Source organism: Lithobates pipiens, unplaced genomic scaffold (genome assembly GCF_037356315.1).
Source record: "Lithobates pipiens isolate NorthernLeopardFrog02 unplaced genomic scaffold, aLitPip1_a1.2 Scaffold_18, whole genome shotgun sequence".
Classification (NCBI taxonomy): domain Eukaryota; kingdom Metazoa; phylum Chordata; class Amphibia; order Anura; family Ranidae; genus Lithobates; species Lithobates pipiens.
This window is the reverse complement of record NW_027507758.1, coordinates 512294235-512318520: the sequence shown is the minus strand read 5'-3', so window position 1 is coordinate 512318520 and position 24286 is coordinate 512294235. Positions and strand designations below refer to the sequence as shown.

At 44.5% G+C, this 24286-nt stretch overlaps 1 protein-coding gene across 3 annotated transcripts in view; it reads right to left on the bottom strand.

Annotated features, from left to right (window-relative positions):
* COLEC11 (collectin subfamily member 11) overlaps positions 1 to 24286 on the bottom strand; it is an 86305-nt gene that overhangs the window by 18310 nt on the left and 43709 nt on the right. For all 3 annotated transcript variants that reach the window (XM_077488738.1, XM_077488736.1, XM_077488737.1), the window contains exons 2-3: positions 14386 to 14541; positions 6287 to 6358 (exon numbers count right to left, since the gene is read on the bottom strand). In XM_077488738.1, the coding sequence (XP_077344864.1) occupies positions 6287 to 6358; positions 14386 to 14515 (202 nt within the window). In that variant the 5' untranslated portion in view covers positions 14516 to 14541. The remainder of the gene's footprint in view (positions 1 to 6286; positions 6359 to 14385; positions 14542 to 24286) is intronic.

The following is a 24286-nucleotide window of genomic DNA, read 5'->3' as shown; positions in this document are numbered from 1 at the left end:
GGTTTCAGCGGACAATCCGCTCGTCAGTAGGCTAGTTCGAAGGGCTAAGAAAGGATTTACACGGCGGAAGGGTGCTTTGCTGTGTATTGGACTTCCTATTTCTAGTCCCGTCGTACGTGCTGTACACGTCATCGCGCAAGCTTTCGACGGACTGTTTGTGCATCCGTGTGTGGTCAAGTCCGTTCAGTCGAAAGTATGACAGACTGTCCGTCGGATTGTATGACGGACTAAGTACGCCATACAGTCCGCTCGTGTATACGCGGCATAAGATGTGGACCAAATTTCATCTGCAATCCAGCAGTAGCCTTGCGACCCTGGGAAATAATAAGGAAATTAGCCATGCCTTTGGATAATCCCCATGAATTCCATATCTCATAACAAAACATGGACATCCTCGGATAGATTGATCAACTCATTCAGTTTAGCACCTCATGGAAGTATGAACTAAAAAGCTACCATAGTGCAGTAAGTTTATTTAAAAACAAAAAGCACTTTAAAGTACAAGAAACACACTCACATGTAATTAGAACAAACATGCATCTATCAAACAAATAAAATGGCGTCCTGACGTCACATGCCACAATATGCAGCATTACTAACCTTGAAGTAGTGCTACATATGTAATAAGCAAATATGTCTTCCCTAGGTACATATAGAATACTAACCATTAAAAGAAACACGATTTAAAAAATAAAAAAAATTAACACATATTGATGGGATTGTTCACATGAAGCAGATTATTTTCATATGAATATAAAAGAAAAGAAAGTAAGAAAAATACTTTAGTCTGTGCAATGTAAAGGTTTTCAAATCAGAATCTTGTATTTGGGTTGCAGCTCCCTCTAGTGGTGACAAGAATAACACATTAATAAAAAACTGTAATAACTAACAGATGGGATGCATCCATCCTGGGCAGTCATTTTTGTGTATTTATCTTGTTTTCTATGGCCCGGAATAAATATAACCTTCCCAAATCTTACTTCCACCAGCATCCCCAGCATTGGACGGAATGGCAGACTATAAAGAAATAATGCTTAAGCAGATGCAGTAGTGCCTTCTCTTGTTAATTTGATGTATGAAATGTCACGTTTTATAGATGTCAGAAAAACAGCACACGACGGGGAAGCGGGTTCTTCAATAAAACCTCTCCACTAGACTTTATGTTACTATTATCAAAGCCCATGCACTAAAAGGTAAAGCAATAAAGTCAGCTCTATTTTATTCCTCGGAATCGCTTGCTCTGACCGGCCCCTTGCTGGGGTTTATGGCCGACCATGAATTTTCCTCTGACTTGTTAACATACATTAAGAGAGCTTGAGTATTAAAAATTTCAGTTTGTAAGTAAGAAATCTTTCCCCTGACTGCTTACAAACATTAATACCGTTAAAAAAAGATTTTGCACAGAACATTACTGGCTGTAATTGGTTCATGTTAAAAAAGACCATTACGATACCTGGCAATTTACAAAGCTTGACCATGACATCCACATTACCAATTTGGGCCCTATTTTTTATTCTTTTTTCAAATATTCGCCTGCTATAACCTATCGTCTGATTAAAAAATTTTTTTTTTACGTTTCATCACATTTTATATTTAGTATTTTACATACAATAAACCAGTAAAATGCATTCAAAATTCAAAGGCACATTCATCCAAGCGCATAGAGTCGCCAAAAACAAAGTAAGCAAAACATCAATGGTTGGGCAAGAAGACAACCACAAGGGGCAAACCCTGCTTTTTTCATGGCATAGTCCAGCCTCCCAATAGGTGCCCCCCACCCAATGAACAGCAATTTTCTATGCCTCAATACCATCATACTATGTTTATGTTATTATCAGTGATCAGATGCTACATTGTCTACTATATTATTATTTATTATTAATGTGATTTAATAGCATTATGTTTTACTGTATAATGTATGTATGAATCATAATGTCTGTATCATCAATGCACTATGCTCCTATAGGATATTAATAAATATCCATTTTCTTTACCTTTATATTAATGACTCATTATGCTGTAGTGTTGTGTTTCATATAAAGTCCCAACTGCCCCTCTTGCCCCTATCTCCCATCCTGATCCTATACTATTGGGGATGGAGACCAATGTACTGTCGTTGTGGTCTCATGTAAAGTCCCAACCTATTCTTCTTTGATTTATAGTCACACATATGGTGAGCTACATACAGTACAGAAACAGATGACCGGTGGTAGATATAATTTGCAATGCAGCATGGTGAGAATCTTTTTAAAATCATGTCTTAGGGTCACTATAAACACATTACATTCTGACCATACACTATTAGTACACTTTAGATTTATATGATAACCCACCTAATATATCCAATCAACGTGTATCCAATCAGGCACTGCATAGTGGTCGGTTGATCTAAAGCTACACTATATAATTTGTTTGTACAATCTCCATACAATCTTCTTTAGATTTACTATAACTATGTAATATAAGGAAAAGCCCAACAATCTATTGTGCTGTGTTTGTGCTGAGAGAACATTCCACAGAGACCGGGATCTCACTGAGAGTCCCATACTAACTATCGGAAGCCGTTTCGAGCCCTGGTTCCCAATCACTTGATTGTTGTGATAGCCTCTGATTGACTATCACAATGAACAGTCAGTGTTCAGCCCACCCCAGTTTTTTTCTCCTCTTGAATGGAGAAAAAAGATACATTGTATCTTTTTCTCCTTACTAGAGGAGAAAAGTTATGAATACATGGGTACCGCTAGATTCACATCTATGCCTTCGCTACGGCTTGCATTTGCATGGGCACAGCAGCCTATTCATTTGACTGGGATGCTGTACCTATGGGAAACGCAGCACAAAGGTCCCTGTATCTATTTAAAAAACGCAGCAGCAGGGAAATTTTCCAAACCTGAAAACACACTGCATTTTCAGATGTGTGGGGATGCCATTAAGAATGAATGCTGGACCTGCACATATGCAAAAGAGTAGTGTGTTTTGGCTGAGGGTGGTTTAAGGTGTAAGTGCGATTTCCACACTGTTCCACACCAATGACTACCCACAACAGTGTGAACCTAGCCTTACCAGTTATGGTTATATTTTGTATCATTTACAGCCCCAATGAGAGGGGCACATCTAAGCCCTTGTACACACGGTCAGACATTCTGACAACCAAATCCGTTGGATTTTTTCCGATGGATTTTGTCCGAAAATGCATACACACGGTCGGACAAAGTTGTTCATAACGTGATGACGTTATTTCATTACAACGGGACTACATTCAGGCTAGTAGCCAAAAGCTTTGGTCTAGGAATTTGATCTGAGCAAGCGTGGCACTTTAAAAAAAAGGGGGAAACAAGGGGAACAAGGGGGACATTGGGACTTTACATGAAGTACGTGGTAGCAAGAGAACAGAAGGTGAACTAATAGGAATTTTATTAATTGTTGCAGTTGAATTTACAAGAGATAAGTACAATGATTACCAAAGTAATAAACAATACATGATAATGGTAATAGTGATAATAATAGTACAACATAATAATAACATGAATATCGCAAAATATCATAATAAAACTCCAAAGTTCACCGCAGCAGGATTGAATAAAAGCATATGTAGCATAATGCCTGCAGGACCAAGGTCTTTATGCACCAATTAGGGTAATGTATAGTAACGTCAGAATCTGAATGTATTCAAAAGAAGCACGGCATATAATAGCTTTACACACGTTTCGTGGCCTTTGTACCACTCATCAGGAGCAGAGCACATGTTCAATCTATAATAAAGAGTAATATGATATTCAGAAGTAAGGTAAAGTAAATGAAAAATAAAAATAGTAATAAAAACGCATGTCAAAGGGAGCTGAATGTTAAAAAGAAAAGGAAGATACAAAGGTGAGGGCTCACCGAGCAAAAAAGTGAGGGGACCAAACATAGCTGTGAATATAGGGGTGGAATAATAAGTGAACCACCGTGAACATACACTAGGTGAAAGTAAAAAACCAATGACACCGGTAAATGGAAGTGAGGTGGTACTTATTAGGGATAGGAATGCAGTGAAGGAGTGAGAGATTAAATTAAAAGACTGCATGTGATCTGGTGTATAAGAAGCCTCGAGTAACCACACCTCCTGGAGAGCCGCCCCCATGAGTACCACCACAAGTCGTCCCACCACCATAACGCCGCATGGGGGGGTGGGGGGAGAAGGGCTTCCGCCAGCCGGATAGTATGTATCTCTGGTCTGGCGGCTCCAAACTACCCCCATAATGCCAGCAGTGTGTAAAACTCAACTGCAAGGACGTAGCAGCAATAAAAGGACGCTGCACATCCTGCGTGAATTGCGTGACGTCGACGCACAGTGAGGCGTATCCACCCATCGGGCGTCCAATGACGCAAAGGATGGGGGGAGACTAGCAGGCACCACCGCACTTCCATTTACCGGCGTCATTGGTTTTTTACTTTCACCTAGTGTATGTTCACGGTGGTTCACTTATTATTCCACCCCTATATTCACAGCTATGTTTGGTCCCCTCACTTTTTTGCTCGGTGAGCCCTCACCTTTGTATCTTCCTTTTCTTTTTAACATTCAGCTTCCTTAATCATCTTTCTTATCCCTTTACTCTCTCCACATCTCGCAAATCTCCTAAGGCCGCGTACACACGCGAGGACTGTTCGCTCAACTTTGTCCGCTGAACAGTGTTTCAGCGGACAGTCCGCTTGTGTGTGGGCTTCAGCGGACAGTTTCAGCGGACAGTTTGACGAACAAAGTTTTTCGGAAATCCCGAAAAACTGTCCGCTGAAACTTGGTTTGAGCGGACAGTCCCCGCGTGTGTAGGCTTGTTCGTCAAACTAAGTTCCGCGCATGCTCAGAAAGGATTTACACGCCGAAGGTTGCATTGCAGTGTATAGGACGTCGTTTTCTAGTCCCGTCGTACGTGCCGTTCACGTCATCGCGCAGGGTTTCAGCGGACTGTTCGTTCATCGTGTGTGGCCAAGTCCGTCCATGCTAATTTTGAGCGGACTGTCTGCTGAAACTGTTTGACGAACAAAGTTGAGCGAACAGTCCCCGCGTGTGTACGCGGCCTAATGGTTCTAATTTTTCACTCTCTCTATAGAAGTGCCTCGTGGTGACTATGCCTGCGCGTGCTGCGGCCTTTTGAGCTACCCACCATGGCTCCCGGTTGGGGGTGTATATTGAACGGCTTGCGGCACCCACCTACTAGACCATCAGTGCACTCACCTAAGTGAGTAAGCATGTATTAGGTGTGGGTGAATTGTTTACCCCACCCTTTGACATGCGTTTTTATTACTATTTTTATTTTTAATTTACTTTACCTTACTTCTGAATATCGTATTACTCTTTATTATAGATTGAACACGTGCTCTGCTCCTGATGAGTGGTACAAAGGCCACAAAACGTGAGTAGAGCTATCATATGCTGTGCTTCTTTTGAAAACATTCAGATTCTGACGTTACTATACATTGTCCTAATTGGTGCACAAAGACCTTGGTCCTGCAGGCATTATGCTACATATGCTTTTATTCAATCCTGCTGTGGTGAACTTTGGAGTTTTATTATGATATTTTGCGATATTCATGTTATTATTATGTTGTACTATTATTATCACTATTACCATTATCATGTATTGTTTATTACTTTGGTTATCATTGTACTTATCTCTTGTAAATTCAACTGCAACGATTAATAAAATTCCTATTAGTTCACCTTCTGTTCTCTTGCTACCACGTACTTCATGTAAAGTCCCAATGTCCCCCTTGTTCCCCTTGTTTTCCCCCTTTTTTTTTATATAATAGGGATGGAAACGCATGACCTTACCAGGCCATGGTTTCATTTAAAGTCCCGTGGGATGGAAACACATGACCTTACCAGGCCATGGCTTCGTTAAAAGTCCCAATTAATGTCCATTATGCGTGGCACTTTGTCCTTAGGAGTAGGCTACACATGATCGGAGTATGTCCGATCGGAGCATGTTGTCGGAAAATTTTATAGACAAGTTGGAAAACTTGGTCCGTCCGATATTCCGACGGAAACAGTCCGATGGAGACCACACACAGTCGGATTATCCGACAATACGGTCCGATCGGACACATTCCGTCGGAATCTCCGACCGTGTGTACAAGGGCTTAGTCTCCAAAATGTGTTGGCTAATTTCCACCCTCCAGGCAAATGTCTATAGCATATGCTGCTGACAACAACATCTTCATGTTTTTTGTGAAAGGTTTATTTTATGCTTTACAAATGTCCAAAACTATAATGTCCTGTATTTAGAAGAGAAGATGGGCTACTTACCTTTCTCTCCTGGTGGACCGACTCTGCCTGGTCTCCCTGGTGCACCCTTCTCTCCCTTTTCTCCCATTTCACCTGTAAAAGCAAATGTAAATGTAGTATTTTTATGCACTTGTAAGATGTACAGTGCTTCGAAAAAGTATTCATACCCCTTGAAATTTTCCACATTTTGTCATGTTACAACCAAAAACTTAAATATATTTTATTGTGATTTTATGTGATAGACCAACACAAAATGGCATATAATTGTGAAGTGGAAGGAAAATAATAAATGGTTTTCAACATTTTTTACATATAAATACATGTATGTGAAAAGTGTGGTGTGTATTTGTATTCAGCCCCCCAGTCAATACTTTGTAGAACCACCTTTCACTGTAATTACAGCTGCAAGTCCTTTTAGGGGTGTCTCTACCAGATTTGCACATCTAGAGAGTGACATTTCTGTCCATTCTTCTTTACAAAATACCTTAAGCTCTGTCAGATTGGATGGAGAGCGTCTATGAACATCAATTTTCATTTTTTGCCACAGATTCTCAAGTGGATTTAGGTCTGGACTTTGACTGGGCCATTCTAACACATGAATATGCTTTGATCTAAAACATTCCATTGTAGCTCTAGCTGAATGTTTAGGGTCGTGGTCCTTCTAAAAGGTGAACCTCCACCCTCAAGTCTTTTGCAAACTCTAACAGCTTTTCTTCTAAGATTGCCCTGTATGTGGCTCCATCCATCTTCCCATCAACTCTGACCAGCTTCCCTGTCCCTACTGAAGAAAAGCATCCCCACAACATGATCTTGCCACCACCATGTTTCACGGTGGGGATGGTGTGTTCAGGGTGATGTGCAGTGTGGTTTTCTGCCACACATAGCTTTTGCTTTTAGGTCAAAAAGTTAAATTTTGGTCTCATCTGACCAGAGCACCTTCTTCCACATGTTTGCTGTGTCCCCCACATGGCTTCTCGCAAACTGCAGTCGGGACTTCTTATGGCTTTCTTTCAAACAATGGCTTTCTTCTTGCCCCTCTTCCATAAAGGCCAGATTTGTGGAGTGCAGGACTAATAGTTGTCCTGTGGACAGATTCTCCCACCTGAGCTGTGGATCTCTGCAGCTCCTCCAGAGTTACCATGGGCCTCTTGGCTGCTTCTCTGATTATTGCTCTCCTTGCCTGGCCTGTCAGTTTAGGTGGACAGCCATGTCTTGGTAGGTTTACGGTTGTGCCATACTCTTTCCATTTTTGGATGATGAATTGAACAGTGCTCTGTGAGCTGTTCAAAATGTGGGATATTTTTTTTTATACCCAAACGTGTCTTTAAACTTCTCCACAACTTTATCCCTGACCTATCTGGTGTTAGAGGGGGCGCTAAATGTGTGACAATATAATAAATGTACTGACAAACCAATTTCAGACAATAAGACATGGAATATAGTGAGAACACATTTAAAGAGTGAAAATATATACACAGCATCTATTAAAAGTCCATACATTTTCAGTGAATAAACTTGATGAATGAGTTCAAATGTGCAAAAATGTCCTTCATCACTCGACAAGAAATCCAAATCACACCCAATGTGTTCAAATGAAAAACCCGCTCACCAGATATTCATGACCTCTTTAGTTAAATAGAAGGTCTGGGAATGCAGAGATTGGATTCAGGAACAAGTAGACTGGAGATGAATCAGGGAGCTTCTGGACTGTAATGTCCTCTCCACCACGGTTGCCCGTAGGGGATGAAAGACAAGAGGGGAACCAATAGCATAATACTGCTTTATTTTAAAACTCGTAGAAACATACAAATGCCTGCTTACATTTTGCAGTGCCTTGTCCCGGCAACGGGGATGACTCACTGATGACGTAGCATTACGAAACGTACGTCAAGGCGCTTTCCGGTCACATCACTTCTGGGTCCAAGCTTGTCTCTCAGTGGTAGTGGAACGCACGCCAATCTCGCAGCGTGATCAGAGCAGTGTGTGGTTCCCATTAGCATTCGTGCGATCCCTGATTCATCCCTAGTCTACTTGTTCCTGAATCCAATCTAAGCGTTCCCAGACCTTCTTTTTAACTAAAGAGGTCATGGACATCTAGTGAGAAGGTTTTTCATTTGAACACATTGGGTGTGATTTGGATTTCTTATCAAGTGGTGAAGGACTTTATTTTGCACATTTGAACTCATTCATGAAGTTTATTCACTGAAGACTTATGGACTTTTAATAAATACTTTATATATATTTTCACTTTTCAAATTTGTTATCTCACTATATTCCATGTCTTATGGTCTGAAATTGGTTTGTCAGCACATTTATTATATTGTCACACATTTATTGCCCTCTCTAACACTTTCACATTGCACAGTAACTTGTCTACAGTATTTGGGGAGCAGCTCTATAGCTATTTAATCAATTTTTATTGGAGCAGGGTTTGTTTATTTTTTTGGTGTGTTCCTTGGCTTTCATGATGCTATTTGTTCACTAATGTCACGTACACACGATCAGACTATCCGGCGGACAACCCGCCGGACTTTTCAGCGGAGGTCCGCAGGACTTTCCAAACGAGCGGACCTGCCCACACACGACCGGACTTTTCCTGTGGACAAGCCAGACTATGGCGGGAGTCCGCCAGACTTTTGAAATGAACGGACTTGCCCACACAAGGAGTAAAGTCCGTTCATTTTGAACCTGGCTCCAGGTAGACGTAACTACCGAAGAAGATCAATGTCGCCGCCTCCATCGGCGAGATTGAAACCTCTCTACCCCGTCACCGGGTATGGACTTAAAGGGGAACTCCTACGCCAAAAAAACAGCGTGGGGGGGGCCCCCAAAGTCCATAGCAGACCCTTATCTGAGTACGCAACCCGGCCAGTCAGGAAAGGGGGTGGGGACGAGCGAGCGGCCCCCAATCCTGAGCCGTACTAGGCCGCGTGCCCTCAACATGGGGGGCTTTGGGGAAGGGGGGCCCTGCGGCCCCCCACCCCAAAGCACCTTGTCCCCATGTTGATGAGGACAAGGGCCTCTTCCCGACAACCCTGGCCGTTGGTTGTCGGGGTCTGCGGGCGGGGGGCTTATCAGAATCTGGGAGCCCCCTTTAATAAGGGGGCCCGCAGATTCCCGCCCCCACCCTATGTGAATGAGTATGGGGTATGATGTACCCCTACCCATTCACCTGGGGGAAAAAAGTGTACATTAAAAATAACACAACACAGGTTTTTAAAAACCTTTATTAGACAGCTCCGGGGATCTTCTCTTCTTCTGTCTTCGGGGGTCTTCTCACCAGACTCCTCCACTATCTTCTGCTCTTTTACTAGGGCGGACAATTTTGAGTCAAAACTTGAGTCAAAACGCCGGATGCCACACACGGGTGGATTGTCCGGGGGACTCCGGTCCCCCGGCCCAAGTCCGCCGGATAATCCGATCGTGTGTACGTGGCATACGGGTCTCTAACAAACCTCTTGGGCTTCACAAAACAGCTGTATTTATACTGAGATTAAATTACTCACAGATGGACTCTATTTACTCTATTTACTAATTAGGTGACTTATGAAGGCAATTCGATTTTAGTTAGGGGTATCAGAGTAAAGGGGGCTACACGCTACACTTTTCACATATTTATTTGTAAAAAAAAATGAAAAACCATTTATCATTTTCCTTCCACTTCACAATTATGTGCCACATTGTGTTGGTCTATCAAATAAAATCCCAATAAAATACATTTACGTTTTTGGTTGTAACATGACTAGAATTTTTCAAAGCACTGTATCTAAATCTTAAATATACCATTGTAAGTGTTTTTCTATATCAGTTCAATAAGGACAAAAAAAGTTGTTGATCTTGTCAGAAATTCAAAGTTGTCTTGTGTACCCGTCCACTGATATCTCTTTCAGAGATTTAGGTTAACCTGCACCTGATGACATCCATGTTTTGTGATGAAACATGTTGGGCGGAACTTTCAGGTGATGTAATTTCCGCTCAAAGCGGCACCTCATGGTCCTATGCTATGAGATACATGCCTATTATGATATGTACTGTAAGTGCATTGTTTTTTAGAGTTTAAATTAATAAAATGGTTTTACACAATGGAGGCCCCCTCTTCTTCCATTTGTATCTGCTTGTTACCTTTTGTGGTTGTGTCAACAACCGGGTTTCCAAGTACATATATACTAAGCACCAGGAATATCTTCCCCAAGAGATCTACTAAGTGTGGCTTGACTCACTTGCTAGTGTAAGGCGTTGGTGATTTTATTATGCACTATTAATGTTTATAATACATTTTTGCATTGTGTAATCATACCAGCAATGGTATAGTATTAATGTGTGATTTACGCAACTGATGGGTGTATTGTTTGAGATTTACTTACACAGTTTTGTACACATTGTATTTGCATGTATTGCTGCTGTGCAGGGGGTTATAAAAGACAAGTATAAAGACAAAATGTGGAACGGTTTAAAAGAGAAGTATAGCCAAAAGCTTTTTTGGCCATACTTCTCTTGTGGGACACAGAAGGACAATTTACGGTACTTTTGACCGTTACATTTAAAAAATATCAGCACCAGCGACAGTACTTGCATTAAATGGGAAGTCGTAAGAAAAGTCCAGTGCATACATACCAGAACGAGAAGACTTTTGCAAAAACTCACTGCAATACGCACGCACAAACGTATTAGCGTGCACACTAAGCAGTGGCTTGGCATTGGTGCCAAATGGCTTGCTTAACCACTTAAGGACCAGGCCTCTTTTTCGGACTTGGTGTTTCCATGTTTAAAACAGTTTTTTTTGCTAGAAAATTACTTAGAACCTCCAAACATTTTATATTGTTTTTTTTCTAACACCCTAGAGAATAAAATGGCGGTCATTGAAATACTTTTTTTCACACCCTATTTGCGCAGCGGTCTTAGAAGCGCACTTTTTTTGGAAAAAATTCACTTTTTTGAATAAAAAAATAAGACAACAGTAAAATTAGCCCAATTTTTTTTATACTGTGAAAGATAATGGTATGCTGAGTAAATTGATACCCAACATGTCACGCTTCAAAATTGCGCCCGCTCGTGGAATGGCGTCAAACTTTTAGCCTCAAAAATCTCCATAAGCGACATTTAAAAAATTCTACAGGTTGCATTTTTTGCGTTACAGAGGAGGTCTAGGGCTAGAATTATTGCTCTCACTCTACCGATCACGGCGATACCTCACATATGTGGTTTGACCACCGTTTTCATATGCGGGCGCTACTCACGTATGCGCTCGCTTCTGTGCGCAAGCTCGTCGTAACGGGGTGTTTTTAAAAAATTTTTTTTTTTTTTCTTATTTATTTTAATTTATTTTATTTATTTTTACACTTTTTAAAAAATAAAAAATAAAATGGATCACTTTTATTCCTATTACAAGGAATGTAAACATTCCTTGTAATAGAAAAAAGCATGACAGGTCCTCTTAAATATGAGATCTGGGGTCAAAAGGTCCTCAGATCTCATATTTGGGCTAAAATGCAAAAAAAAAAAAAAAAAAAAAAAAAAAATCTGACATTTCAAAAAAAAAATATACCTTTAAGAGGTATGGGCGGAAGTGACGTTTTGACGTCGCTTCCGCCCTCCTATGGTATAGAGACGAGTGGGGGCCATCTTAGCCTCACTTGTCTCTATGCCCAGCCGACAGAAGGACCCGATCGCCTCCGCCGCTACCGACGGCTCCGGTAAGCGGCGGAAGGTGCGGGAGGGCGGCGGGAGGGGGGGTGGCACCTCTCCCGCTGCCGATAGCGGTGATCTCGCGGCGAATCCGCTGCGGAGACCACCGTTATCGTACAGCCGACCGCCGCCTGAAGAGATGGACACCTCGGTTGTGGCAGCAGCTGCTGCCGTTACCGAGATATCCCTCTTCAAAAAATGGACGTACATCGTCGTGCGGCGGTCGGCAAGTGGTTAAGATGGATTATGATATGAACTGCTGAGTGGTCTCCAGCTAGTTCCCACTTTACTTGTGTTCTGACCTGCTACATTTGCCTTCTCATGCACGACCCGACTTGACTTTGACCTGTTTTTGGATTACTGCCTACCTGTTGTGACTTCAGATGGTAACCTGACTCCGCCTCTGCCTTACATTCCTGCACCTCACTTCCAGGCTGTGAACTGACCTCGGCTTGTATCCCGACTCCGCCTCTGCCTTACGTTCCTGCACCTCGATTCCAGGCTGTGAACTGACCTCAGATTGTATCCTGACTCCGCCTCTGCCTTACGTTCCTGCACCTCAATTCCAGGCTGTGAACTGACCTCGGATTGTATCCTGACTATGCCTTACTTTTCTGTACCATGCTGTCCAGCAGCTGATGACCTTTTGACTTGTGTCCTGGCTTTTCTCCTGTCTTCTAATCAAGTATCACAGTGTTCCGACTTCTGGTCCTTGTCTGGTGATCCACAGTCATATGTATCCTGCAACAAACAGTTGGCACTGCCTGCTTCATAGGTCTTCATGCCAGTCTGTGTCCTCACATCTCCTGTCACCACTGCCAGGGGTGTTGGAGATCAAGCTGAAGAGGCTTCTCTTGCACCTCTTGTCCACCAGATACATAACAAAAATGTCCTTTTTCATTGTGGCTGCTGTTTTTAGTTTAAATCTTCTGTAGCCTGCCCTCAGGGCTGATGCCAGCAAAAGGTAGCATAAGCATCGACCTTAGTACGCCAGGCTTGGGGGGGGGGGGGGGGGTCGCTAAAACCCCCACTTGCTGAGGATTAGAATTTTCATGATACCTGTCTTCATTGCCCTCCAGCTAGAAAACGAAAACTTCCAATCTGCACTCGGTAGCAGAGAGGTTTTAGTTTGCCTGCTGTTTACTAGCTACTGACAGACCAGGGAGAGAGAAGTAAGCAAGCAGGGCAGTAAACCTGCAAGGATGCAGAGAAGGGTGGAGCAGTGTCATACAGGCTCCAATGAGGAATAGCATGTCTGTGTAGCGTGGGTGAGGCAAAGGTGCCCAGCGGCGGGCCACAGAAAAGAAGGAAGAAGGAGGAGGTCAGGGTAAACCCCCCCACTCTAATCTTCTGTTTGCCTGGGACACAGCTTCTCCTCCTGGCACCAGATACTCTACACTAACACCAACTGAAGGAGTCGCTGAAGGATAGGTGAGATCTGGGAGGACTGGTCATTCCCAAGGGGTGTGTGAGCAGAGTGGCACTGCCCCTGTCCTGTACTGCTGCCCCCCTCCTGTCACGCTGTCCATCTCCTGTGACGCTTCCAACTTCCGGTCCCCCATTTCAGTTCCCATTCCATCAATTGATGGAAGATATGGTGGGGATGGGCAGAAAGGGCAGTCATAGTCAGCACTCCTGATGAGTGTCTATAACAGGTTCAGCAGCTGTATTAACTCTCATAGCACCAGATTACCGCTGCAGAAGTATGGAGAGGGGGCAGAAGATTTCAACTAAGACAGCAGCCACCAGCACAAGGGACACTTCTCAATGAATGCAAGTACCATCCCTTCTGCTTATTTAAAACAAAATGATCAAACTTAGGCTTTAAGTTTTATTTTTAATAACACATAACTGGATTTAAGGAGGGGGAGTGCTGTTATATCTATCTACATTTACACTTTAAAGTTGTTGTACAGGCTGAAGGTATTTTACCATTCTATGCATGAAGGTAAAAAACCTCCTTGATCCAGCAATGTGCATGAGACCAGAGGCTCTGCCTCCTGATTGGCTGAGATGCTGCTGTCAATCACAGCCAGTGAGGCGGGAGCAGGGGGCAGGGCTAAGCTGAGCCACACTCTCTGTGTCTTATGGACACAAGAGTTGGCTCGCTTGTGAGCATGCACAAGTGCCCCAAAAGCAAACGACTTGCTATGGGGGCACTCAGCAGGGGGGAGGGGCCCAGAGCACCGGTGAGTTCCCCCGAGAAGAGGAGGATCGGGCAGCTCTGTGCAAAACCACTGCACAGAGCAGGAAACATGTTTGTTTTTTATTTTAAATAAACGTTTTTCCTTTACAATTACTTTAAGCTTCTAAACTGTCAAGATACATCTGACTATTTTAGTAAAATAAAAACACAATGAACTTGAAACAAATCAGCAACTTGATAATTTTTTGCCTAAACTCCCAAAGCAAAGCAAATAAACTGAACAAAGTACCTTTTAGACCCGGCACAAGTATCTGAACAGAGCACGACTCATCCGCCATGTGCTGACAATAGCCAGATCCCAGCAGTATCAGGAGCAGCAAGTTAATCAGAGTCGCCACAGAAACCAGAAGTGCCTTCATAATGAGGCCTTGTAGATCATTGACTCCTGAGGAGAAGAATGCATAAACAAATTCACTGAATTAGGCCCACCACATCGACAGCGTGGTCACAGCTTTTACTGGAAACTCCATCTAAAACAAACTGCATGTGTAATGCTCATTCGCTTCTTCACTTCGTTATCTCCAATTGTCAGGGTATTTTAAACAGGACATACACTGTCCATGAGGCTGTACTGGGATTACCTCATATATTTAGCTCCTTATGTCTAATTTAAAACAGACAAACACATTTACTTCAAGAGTTCACTCCAGACAGAAGTTCAGTAATAAATAATCTTATTTTTAAAGCACGTCATGACTAAAAATACAAATGCTTCACAATACTTTTGATATATATCCAATAGATTTGAAAGAATAAAACCTTAAAGTGGAACTTTTTTTCATCTTTCCATCTATTAAATCCTCTGCCCTTGTTGTTTTAACTTTGGATGGTAAAGCATTTTTTTTTTCTGCCAGTAAATACCTTATACTTCCTGTTTCTAGTCTGGTAAAAAGCCTAGGCTTATGACATCATGCACTGCTCTCTCTCACTCTCCTGAGAGTTTGCCAGAAAGGGAGGGGGTGAGTCATAAGAGGGCCAATGAGAGCTCCAGAGCTGGAGCTGTGTGTCTGTGTAAATCCAGGAAGTGAACAGGCAGCAGCTTCAGCTGCCCACAGTTAAAATGGATGCAGCCAGACTTAGTGGAGGGAGATTTCTTCAGCATATTTGGCAAGTACAGAATTCCAATATAAATAAAATAATATACAAAGTGGTTGGAGGGAAGCTTCAGAATGGCAAAGATGTTTTTATTACAAATTATGTGAGCAGACTGCAGTTCCTCTTTAAGGGCGCACTCATTGCGGTTACCACATTCACATTGTCCGTTGTTAAAATGTAACACTAAACTCTGGTTTAAGAATAAAAATTCTATTGAGGCTACATTCGTTCTTCATGGTCCCACTGTATACAAGAGCATAGCCACCTCTGATTCCCCTAAAATCCTGCCTTTTCTCAGGAATTAGGCATACAACATTTATCCTTGAGCTTAGCTGGTTGGACCTTTCCATCGGGCACCTTATTTATTTACCCCCTTTTTTTTTTTTATTGTTCAGTGAGACAAATCTTCACAAACAGAAAAGTCAAATCCTCCCCCTTGTTGTGAGTGACAGGTGATTTACATATCTCGTGCACTAGCCTAAGTGACGTGCATTATTTTTTAATTCCCTCCCCCACTCCTTTCTTCTGCTGCTCTGCCAGGATTGGATGTTCCCCACCTCAGCATGATTTGGCATGCTGAAATCATGTGGTTACTTTCCTGTCTTTTCACTGGATGTTAGAGATCATAGCAGAAGTTCAGTGTAAGAAATACACAGGAGAATATGCATATTGATAAGGGGAGCATAGAGGTGGGCGGGGTGTCTACTGACATCATGACTCCACCCACCGAGCTCCAGATAACAGACCCACCCACAGGATCTGAAGTTTTTCGGGTCTCATAACAGACAGAGGGGAGACATTTGACAGGTAAAGATACATGCAGGAGGCATGTATATCCTTATAGATAACCCCTATGGCAGTAGTTTAGAACGGATGACATTGGGTTTACATCCACTTTAAGGAGGTAGGCACCTCCTTCACTGTGCATGCATGAGAACAGCTCATTAATTGTGGTCACGTGCACTGCTATATGCATATTACAAATCCCATAGTCCGTAGTCCATCCTAGGGTGAGCAAGGGAGGATGGCTATGTTTTTATTTTTTTATGGAATACATTTTTAATAAAAAATGTCGCTTATATACAAATACAAGAGCTTAGTATTACAGAAACTTCAGCATAAATGTTGGAAATAGTAGTTGTCACAGAGAATTATAAGCAATTTGAATTTGAGATTTTAAACAAGCATAAACAGATGAAATAATGGCAATCACTGGTGGTGGGCTTAAGGGTCAGGGGTCCACTCGGTCATCCTTTCGTGCGAAATCCAAGGGAGTGGAAATTAAGGGAAAAGGGAATGCATATGTGCATTGCAACATATTTGCATTGTAGGTACATTGCATTATTGCATTGGGATGGAATTGGTATAAATTAAATTGCCAAAGTATGGTGTGTTCCCATGTGTTGCAATAATGCGTGCTATTCTTCTTAGACAAAAGACAAGTCCTTGTCACACCTTTGGTCATGATCAAAGGATGTGTTCTCCTGTAAGTCCAAAGTAGACCCCTTTGTATTCTGTAATGTATATGTTTTTAGCCAAAAAGAATACTGCACTGTCACTTTCTGTTTTCTGCCTGGTACGCTTTGGGGATATATGTCTAATTAATTCCAGGATTGGAGGAACAGCTATTGAAGGTTCAGTTGCAAAATCAATGCCATCTTATCCAATTACCTGGTCATCTTCTCTTGGGGAGTTTTATCCCATTGGGGATTTACCTTAGTGATGTGTAAGGAAGCTGGTTTATTGAAGTGGAAGAATTTAAACAGCAGATGGATATACTGGATTAATCATTGTGTTTGGACACTTGGGGGGTTATTTACTAAAGCTGGAGCGTGCACAATCTGGTGCAGCTCTGCATAGAAACCAATCAGCTTCCAGGTTTTATTTCCGAAGCTTTATTAAACAATCTGAAGTTAGAAGCTGATTGGCTACCATGTACAGCTGCACCAGATCTTGAGTGCGGTAGTTTTAGTAAATCTTCCCTAGGTGTGAGTCAGTCTGGGACTATAAAGAACTTTTTATATATTTGAATTGCAGTTTGCACATTATTGTAGCATTTTAACTGAATTGAATTTGCAAATTTTTGCAGGTTTTTTTTGGCATTTGCAGATTTGTTTGCACATGTATTTGATTTTATGATATTTTGCACATGATAGTTATAATTATTTAATTAATCTATTGGTTTTTTACAAAGCACTGTTTTTTAGTTTTCATACTTGTTGTGCTATTAGTACAGCTCATATTAATATAGCTGATCTTAGCCTGGACTTTTATATATAATATTAGTTGGTAAGGTGAAGTGTGAGTAAATAAGGAGAACATGAGTTCACTATGAATACCCAATCATGTGCAAGGGAAATAGAAAAACAGGACTTTTGCTAGTACATGATTGAATTCCCAGTGCGAACATGGCTTCAATTTATGTATTTACATTTACTTTGCAAAGTGGACAGCTTCTACTCCAATGATTTCAAATGAATGATTTTAAACAGCATGTCTCTGTGTCAACCTTTTGGTCAACCTATTGCCCTGCACATTAATCTGCTGCAGCAGAGTTCACATTTTATCAGGGCGAGGAGGAGAGACAGCGCAACCATTCTAGTGTAGTAAGTTTCATATAGTTTATTGCAAACTAATAAAAAATATCTCTATACTGACAAGGGTGAATAAAATAACACATGTAAAAGGAGAGGAGAGAGTCTGCTGCATCGACCAAGTCTGACACACAAAGCAGATGGATGGATGAGCTGCGGCTCACACAGCGTCCAGAGATCGCTGTACCACCGGTTTCTGAATATGGAGCTGCTCAGACTTCTTGGTTCACCGGATGTCACTCGGATCCTCATGCCCGATGTCAATTGTCGATGGATGGTGTTACTTCTCTGCTGTACAGGGTCACAGGATGCGTTTTGAGGATATCTTTAGCGCATCCTGCAAAACCCAGGTGCACTAGCATGTACTGTAAATAGCTAAGATTGGGTAAGTAACATTTAGAGCCCATTCACACAGGGGCAACACGACTTGTAGGCGACTTGAGTCAGGCAACTTGGACACGACTTGAGTTAAGATCACAGCGCGACTTCAAAACGACTTGTGATGACTTCAAGCCCGACTTGGGACGACTTACAAGTCGCCCCAGGCCAGGCGACTTTTGCCGAGGCCAAGCAGAGAATGAGCTCAAGGGGGAACTCCACGGCAAATTTCTGAAAAAAAATTGGCGTGGGTTCCCCCTCCGAGAGCATACCAGGCCCTTAGGTCTGGTATGGATTCCAAGGGGAACCCCCTACGCCGAAAAAACGGCGTGGGGGTTCCCCCCAGATCCACACCAGACCCTTATCCGAGCACGCTACCCGGCCGGCCAGGAAAGGGGGTGGGGACGAGCGGGCGCCCCCCCCCCTCCTGAGCCGTACCAGGCCGCGTGCCCTCAACATGGGGGGTGCCTTGGGGGAGGGGGGGCGTGCGGCCCCCCCCACCCCAAAGCACCTTGTCCCCATGTCGATGAGGACAAGGGCCTCTTCCCGACAACCCTGGCCGTTGGTTGTCGGGGTCTGCGGGCGGGGGGCTTATCGGAATCCGGGAGCCCCCTTTAATAAGGGGGCCCCCGGATACCGGCCCCCCACCCTATGTGAATGAGTATGGGGTACAATGTACCCCTACCCATTCACCTGTGGAAAAAAAGTACAAAAAAAAACACAACACAGGGAAAAAATATTTTATTGCACAGCTCCGGGGGTCTTCCGTCTTCGGGGGTCTTCTCGCCGGACTCCTCCGCTATCTTCTTGTAGCTCTTTTACTAGCGGAGGAGTCCGGCTTTCTTCCTCCCCGCCGCCGGCCTCTTCTCCCGACTTCGGGGGTCTTGTCCCCCTCTTCGGTTCTTCTGCCGGGCCACCGCGCCTTCTTATAGCTCTTTTACAGGCGGTGGCCCGGTCTTCTGTCGTCGCCGCCGCCGCCGCCGCCGCCGCCGCCGCCGCCTTCCGTTCTTCTTCTTCTCCAGGAGATGTTGACACGACGCTCTCTCCGGCCGGAATGCCAGAGCCGCCCTGCGCTGCCACTTATATAGGGACAATGGGGCGGTGTCACATGGGTTGATGTCACATGGGTTGGTCACATGGGTTGATGTCACATGGTAAGGGGGCGGGGTCACCATGTGACATCAACCCATGTGACCAACCCATGTGACATCAACCCATGTGACACCGCCCCATTGTCCCTATATAAGTGGCAGCGCAGGGCGGCTCTGGCATTCCGGCCGGAGAGAGCGTCGTGTCAACATCTCCTGGAGAAGAAGAAGAAGAAGAACGGAAGGCGGCGGCGGCGGCGGCGACGACAGAAGACCGGGCCACCGCCTGTAAAAGAGCTATAAGAAGGCGCGGTGGCCCGGCAGAAGAACCGAAGAGGGGGACAAGACCCCCGAAGTCGGGAGAAGAGGCCGGCGGCGGGGAGGAAGAAAGCCGGACTCCTCCGCTAGTAAAAGAGCTACAAGAAGATAGCGGAGGAGTCCGGCGAGAAGACCCCCGAAGACGGAAGACCCCCGGAGCTGTGCAATAAAATATTTTTTCCCTGTGTTGTGTTTTTTTTTTGTACTTTTTTTCCACAGGTGAATGGGTAGGGGTACATTGTACCCCATACTCATTCACATAGGGTGGGGGGCCGGTATCCGGGGGCCCCCTTATTAAAGGGGGCTCCCGGATTCCGATAAGCCCCCCGCCCGCAGACCCCGACGACCAACGGCCAGGGTTGTCGGGAAGAGGCCCTTGTCCTCATCGACATGGGGACAAGGTGCTTTGGGGTGGGGGGGGCCGCACGCCCCCCCTCCCCCAAGGCACCCCCCCATGTTGAGGGCACGCGGCCTGGTACGGCTCAGGAGGGGGGGGGGCGCCCGCTCGTCCCCACCCCCTTTCCTGGCCGGCCGGGTAGCGTGCTCGGATAAGGGTCTGGTGTGGATCTGGGGGGGACCCCCACGCCGTTTTTTCGGCGTAGGGGGTTCCCCTTGGAATCCATACCAGACCTAAGGGCCTGGTATGCTCTCGGAGGGGGAACCCACGCCAAATTTTTTTCAGAAATTTGCCGTGGAGTTCCCCCTTGAGAGCTGATAATTCTGTCAAAGTCGCCTCCGTATAAACGGAGATCCGACTTGGAGGCGATCTCCATTGAAATCAATGGGTACCGGTCGCCTACAAGTCGGATAGAAGTAGTACAGGAACCTTTTCTGAAGTCGGAGCGACTTCAGTAGTGTGCATTAAGACGGCTCTCATTCACTTACATTGCTTTTTAAATGTTGTCCGACCTGAGGCGACCTGAGGCGACTAGGGGCGACCTGAAGTCGGATCAGGAGTTGCCCCTGTGTGAATGGGCTCTTAAGGCACCATTTACAATTGGAGTGCAACTTTGCTGCAACTTTGGAGGGGTGTGGCTTGTTGTCCCTCTGCAATGTCAGACCCACTGTTGCATGATAAACATTCAGGTACAACTTTTATGTAACTTTTGAGGGTTAACATTGAAGTCTATGTCCCCCAAGTTGCATGAAAGTCAGACCAAATAAGTTCATGAACTACTGTGAAGTCGCTACGGCTTTAATACGCACACACACTATCTCACAAAAGTGAGTACACCGCTCACATTTGTGTAAATATTTTATTATATCTTTTCATGTGACAACATTGAAGAAATTACACTTTGCTGCAATGTAAAGTAGTGTAGTTAGTACAGAGAGCTCCTCTGTTTTTTGTTTTTTTTTCGTTCAGCCCACTGGGTTGAAAAAAAAAAATACCTGTGTATACCAGGTTTTACAATATAACCTGAGTGACAAGCCTTAGGTGAAACACATGAAACAAATCCTCCATATGTTTTACCTGTTTATCTGCAGTCCTCCCTTCTCTACAGCCTCCTTAAACACACAGATCAAAGGCTTTCTCTTAGCTCCAGAAGGTAGGGGGCAGAGATCTGATGTCACGCATTGCACTACGTCAGAGGAGAGCTCAGTGTAATCTGAAACCTGAGTGGAAAGAATGGAGACACCCTCCTCCACACTCATTTATATGGAAACATACACAGTACTGTGTACTGGAAAGAGGGCAGGTCATCTCTGAGGACTGCTTGGTGGCCAGTTAGACTGTCAGACGTGACTCATGAAGAGGGAGGAGAGATCAGGTGGAAAACCCTTTACATGCTTTGGATTGATTCTAGAACAAACTATAGAGACGTATGATTTGCTTAATTTAATTGCAGAAGTTTACAACCACTTTACTGCATATCTAATCTGAGAATAAAACTGTAATATATTGCAGTTTACAAGCCCTGTGGTGGCATTATTCATTTTTTTTAGGTATCTTTTTTTTTTTAATGGTAAGCTTGCCTTACTATACCTATTGTATGAAGGAGCAGCATTTTTACCATAGGGCAGCAGGGCCGTCTTTAATATTGATTGGACCCTAGGCAAAACTTTTCTTGGGCTCCCCCCCATGCAGTTTTGCTCTCGACCTGCTCTGAGACATACAATAGATCAGGCAGCTATTGCGATTGGTTGCCAGAGGTTACAGTGTATCATTACCGCTCAATGACTGGTTGCTAAAGGTTACAGCACACATTACTGCTCACTGATTATTTGCTAGAGGTTACAGCACATGATTTCTGCTTGTTGATTGCTTGCTAGAGATTACTGTGGATGTGACCTCAGGGGGACATGATATACAAATCAATGCTGCCGGAAGCCCCTATTTACATATGAATGCCGCCTCTATTTACCTATAAATGCCGGTAATGTACATGTAAACACAGGGTCTGCACCACGCTCCCTCCTGATGTAAATCCTGGCGAGATGGCACCTCTCCTGGACCCCCTGGCCTTGGGGTGGCTCTCAGATGAGGAGAGATCCCATCTGGTCAGGCCTATTACTGCAGAGGAAGTACATGCTATTATTAACTCGTTGGCAACTGGGAGGGCCCCAGCCCCGGACGGTCTGCCTGTTGAGTTCTACCGGTCCCACGCGGATCTTCTGGCCCCCCTGCTCGCAGACCTGTATACCCAGGGTCTGGAGGGGGGAGCTCTCCCACCCTCCATGGCAGATGCACATATTGTTCTAATTCTTAAGCCCAATAAAGATCCCAAGCAGTGCGCCTCATACAGACCCATTGCTCTTCTCAACACTGACTTCAAAATGTTATCTAAATTAATTACCGTTAGACTCAACCCACTTCTACCCTCCATTATAGACACAGACCAGACTGGGTTCATGGCCCAGAAATTGACGGATATCAACCTCCGCAGACTATTCACCAATCTGCATGCCATACATGACAATGTGGGCACTAGAACGGTTGCCTCCTTTGATATCGAAAAGGCATTCGATTCAATCGAGTGGCCATATCTTTGGGAAACTCTGCGGAGGATGGGATTTCTGTTGGTTTTTATTGGGTGGCTACAAACCTTATACAAATCCCCAAAGGTGGCCATCAGACTGGCAGGAGATATCTCTGCTCCCTTCCCACTGTCCAGGGGTACCAGGCAGGGCTGCCCTCTCTCTCCGGCACTATTCGCCGTTGCTATGGAACCGGTGGCGGAGGCACTACGGGTCTCGCCCCACATAAAAGGACTAAAAATAGCGTGGCTGGAGGAGAGGGTAGCACTGTACGCAGACGACCTCCTACTCTTTCTGAATGACGCGGATCCCTCCTTTAGAGGAGCGCTGCAAGTACTGACTGACTTCTCCAAAATAACAGGTATGCGGGTGAACTGGACGAAATCCCAGCTACTAGCTATTGACCCTGAGGCAAAATGACTAGCCACGCCAGATCTCCAACTGCAATGGGTAGAAGACATGGTGTACCCGGGGGTGAGGGTCTCGAGAGATGCATCCAGTTTTACCCCCCTTAACCTAGATCCGGTGGTCCAAGGAGTCAAGGCCAAGTTGAAAGCCTGGGAAAATCTTCCTCTATCCTTATTAGGCCGCATTAACCTAATTAAGATGAAAATCATACCTAAATTTACCTACCTATTCCGTAATTCCCCACAATGGATACCTTCCTCATTTTTTACGAAATTGAACCGCATGTTCTCCTCCTTCCTCTGGGGCTCCAGCCCCCATAGATTTAAACTGTCCACGCTGATGCGTCTGGTGCTGCGGGGGGGGTTGGCGTTTCCAGACTGCCAGAAATACTTTCTGGCAGCTCAGTTGGTCACGGTAGTTTGGTGGCTGGTACCAGATGCGTCCAACCCTGCGGCGGTTCTGGAGGCTGCAGTAGTCCGTTCTGTGGAGGCCTTAACACATTTACCCCTGCGGGGTCCCAAAGCCCCCTACGACTTGACACCCTCCATGCACACGACTCTAAGGGCCTGGAGGGCGGGACTGGGACTTGAGGGGTTTCCACAGAATGCAATCTCCCCACACACCCCCCTATGGAAAAATCCTACCTTACCCCATCTCTACTCACTACCAGACCCCAAAATATGGGCCAAATGTGGTATTAAACTCATATCTGACCTCACAACCGGCACAACTATACACCTCTTCAATCACCTGGTATCTCGCAATAATGTACCCCCCTCGCATGTATTCCGATATATGCAGCTATCCCATGCATTTAAAGCCCAAGTGTTACCCAATGACACGCAAATAGTGCAGTCCGCTCTGGAAAAGGTCACAAGATTTGAATGCGCCAGGAAGCCGACTTCGGTCCTCTATGCGCACCTCATTAGGGTCTCCTCTCCAGATCTGTCAAAGCTCCGTCAAAGATGGACTCAGGACATCCCGGATCTGGACTCCGAGGACTGGGAGGACATGTGGGACTTCCCCTTCAAAATCCTGGTCTCACTTCGAGACCGTCTCATACAATACAAAATACTTCACCGGGCATATATTACCCCGTATAGATTACATAAAATGAGAACCTCCCTGTCCTCGGAATGTTGGAGATGTACTGGGGATCTGGGTGACTTCATACACATCTTCTGGTCCTGCCCGGCAATTAAAAACTACTGGTCACAGGTTCTATCTGTAATTCAAGAAGTGGTGGGAATAGATGTAGCCCAAACCCCGC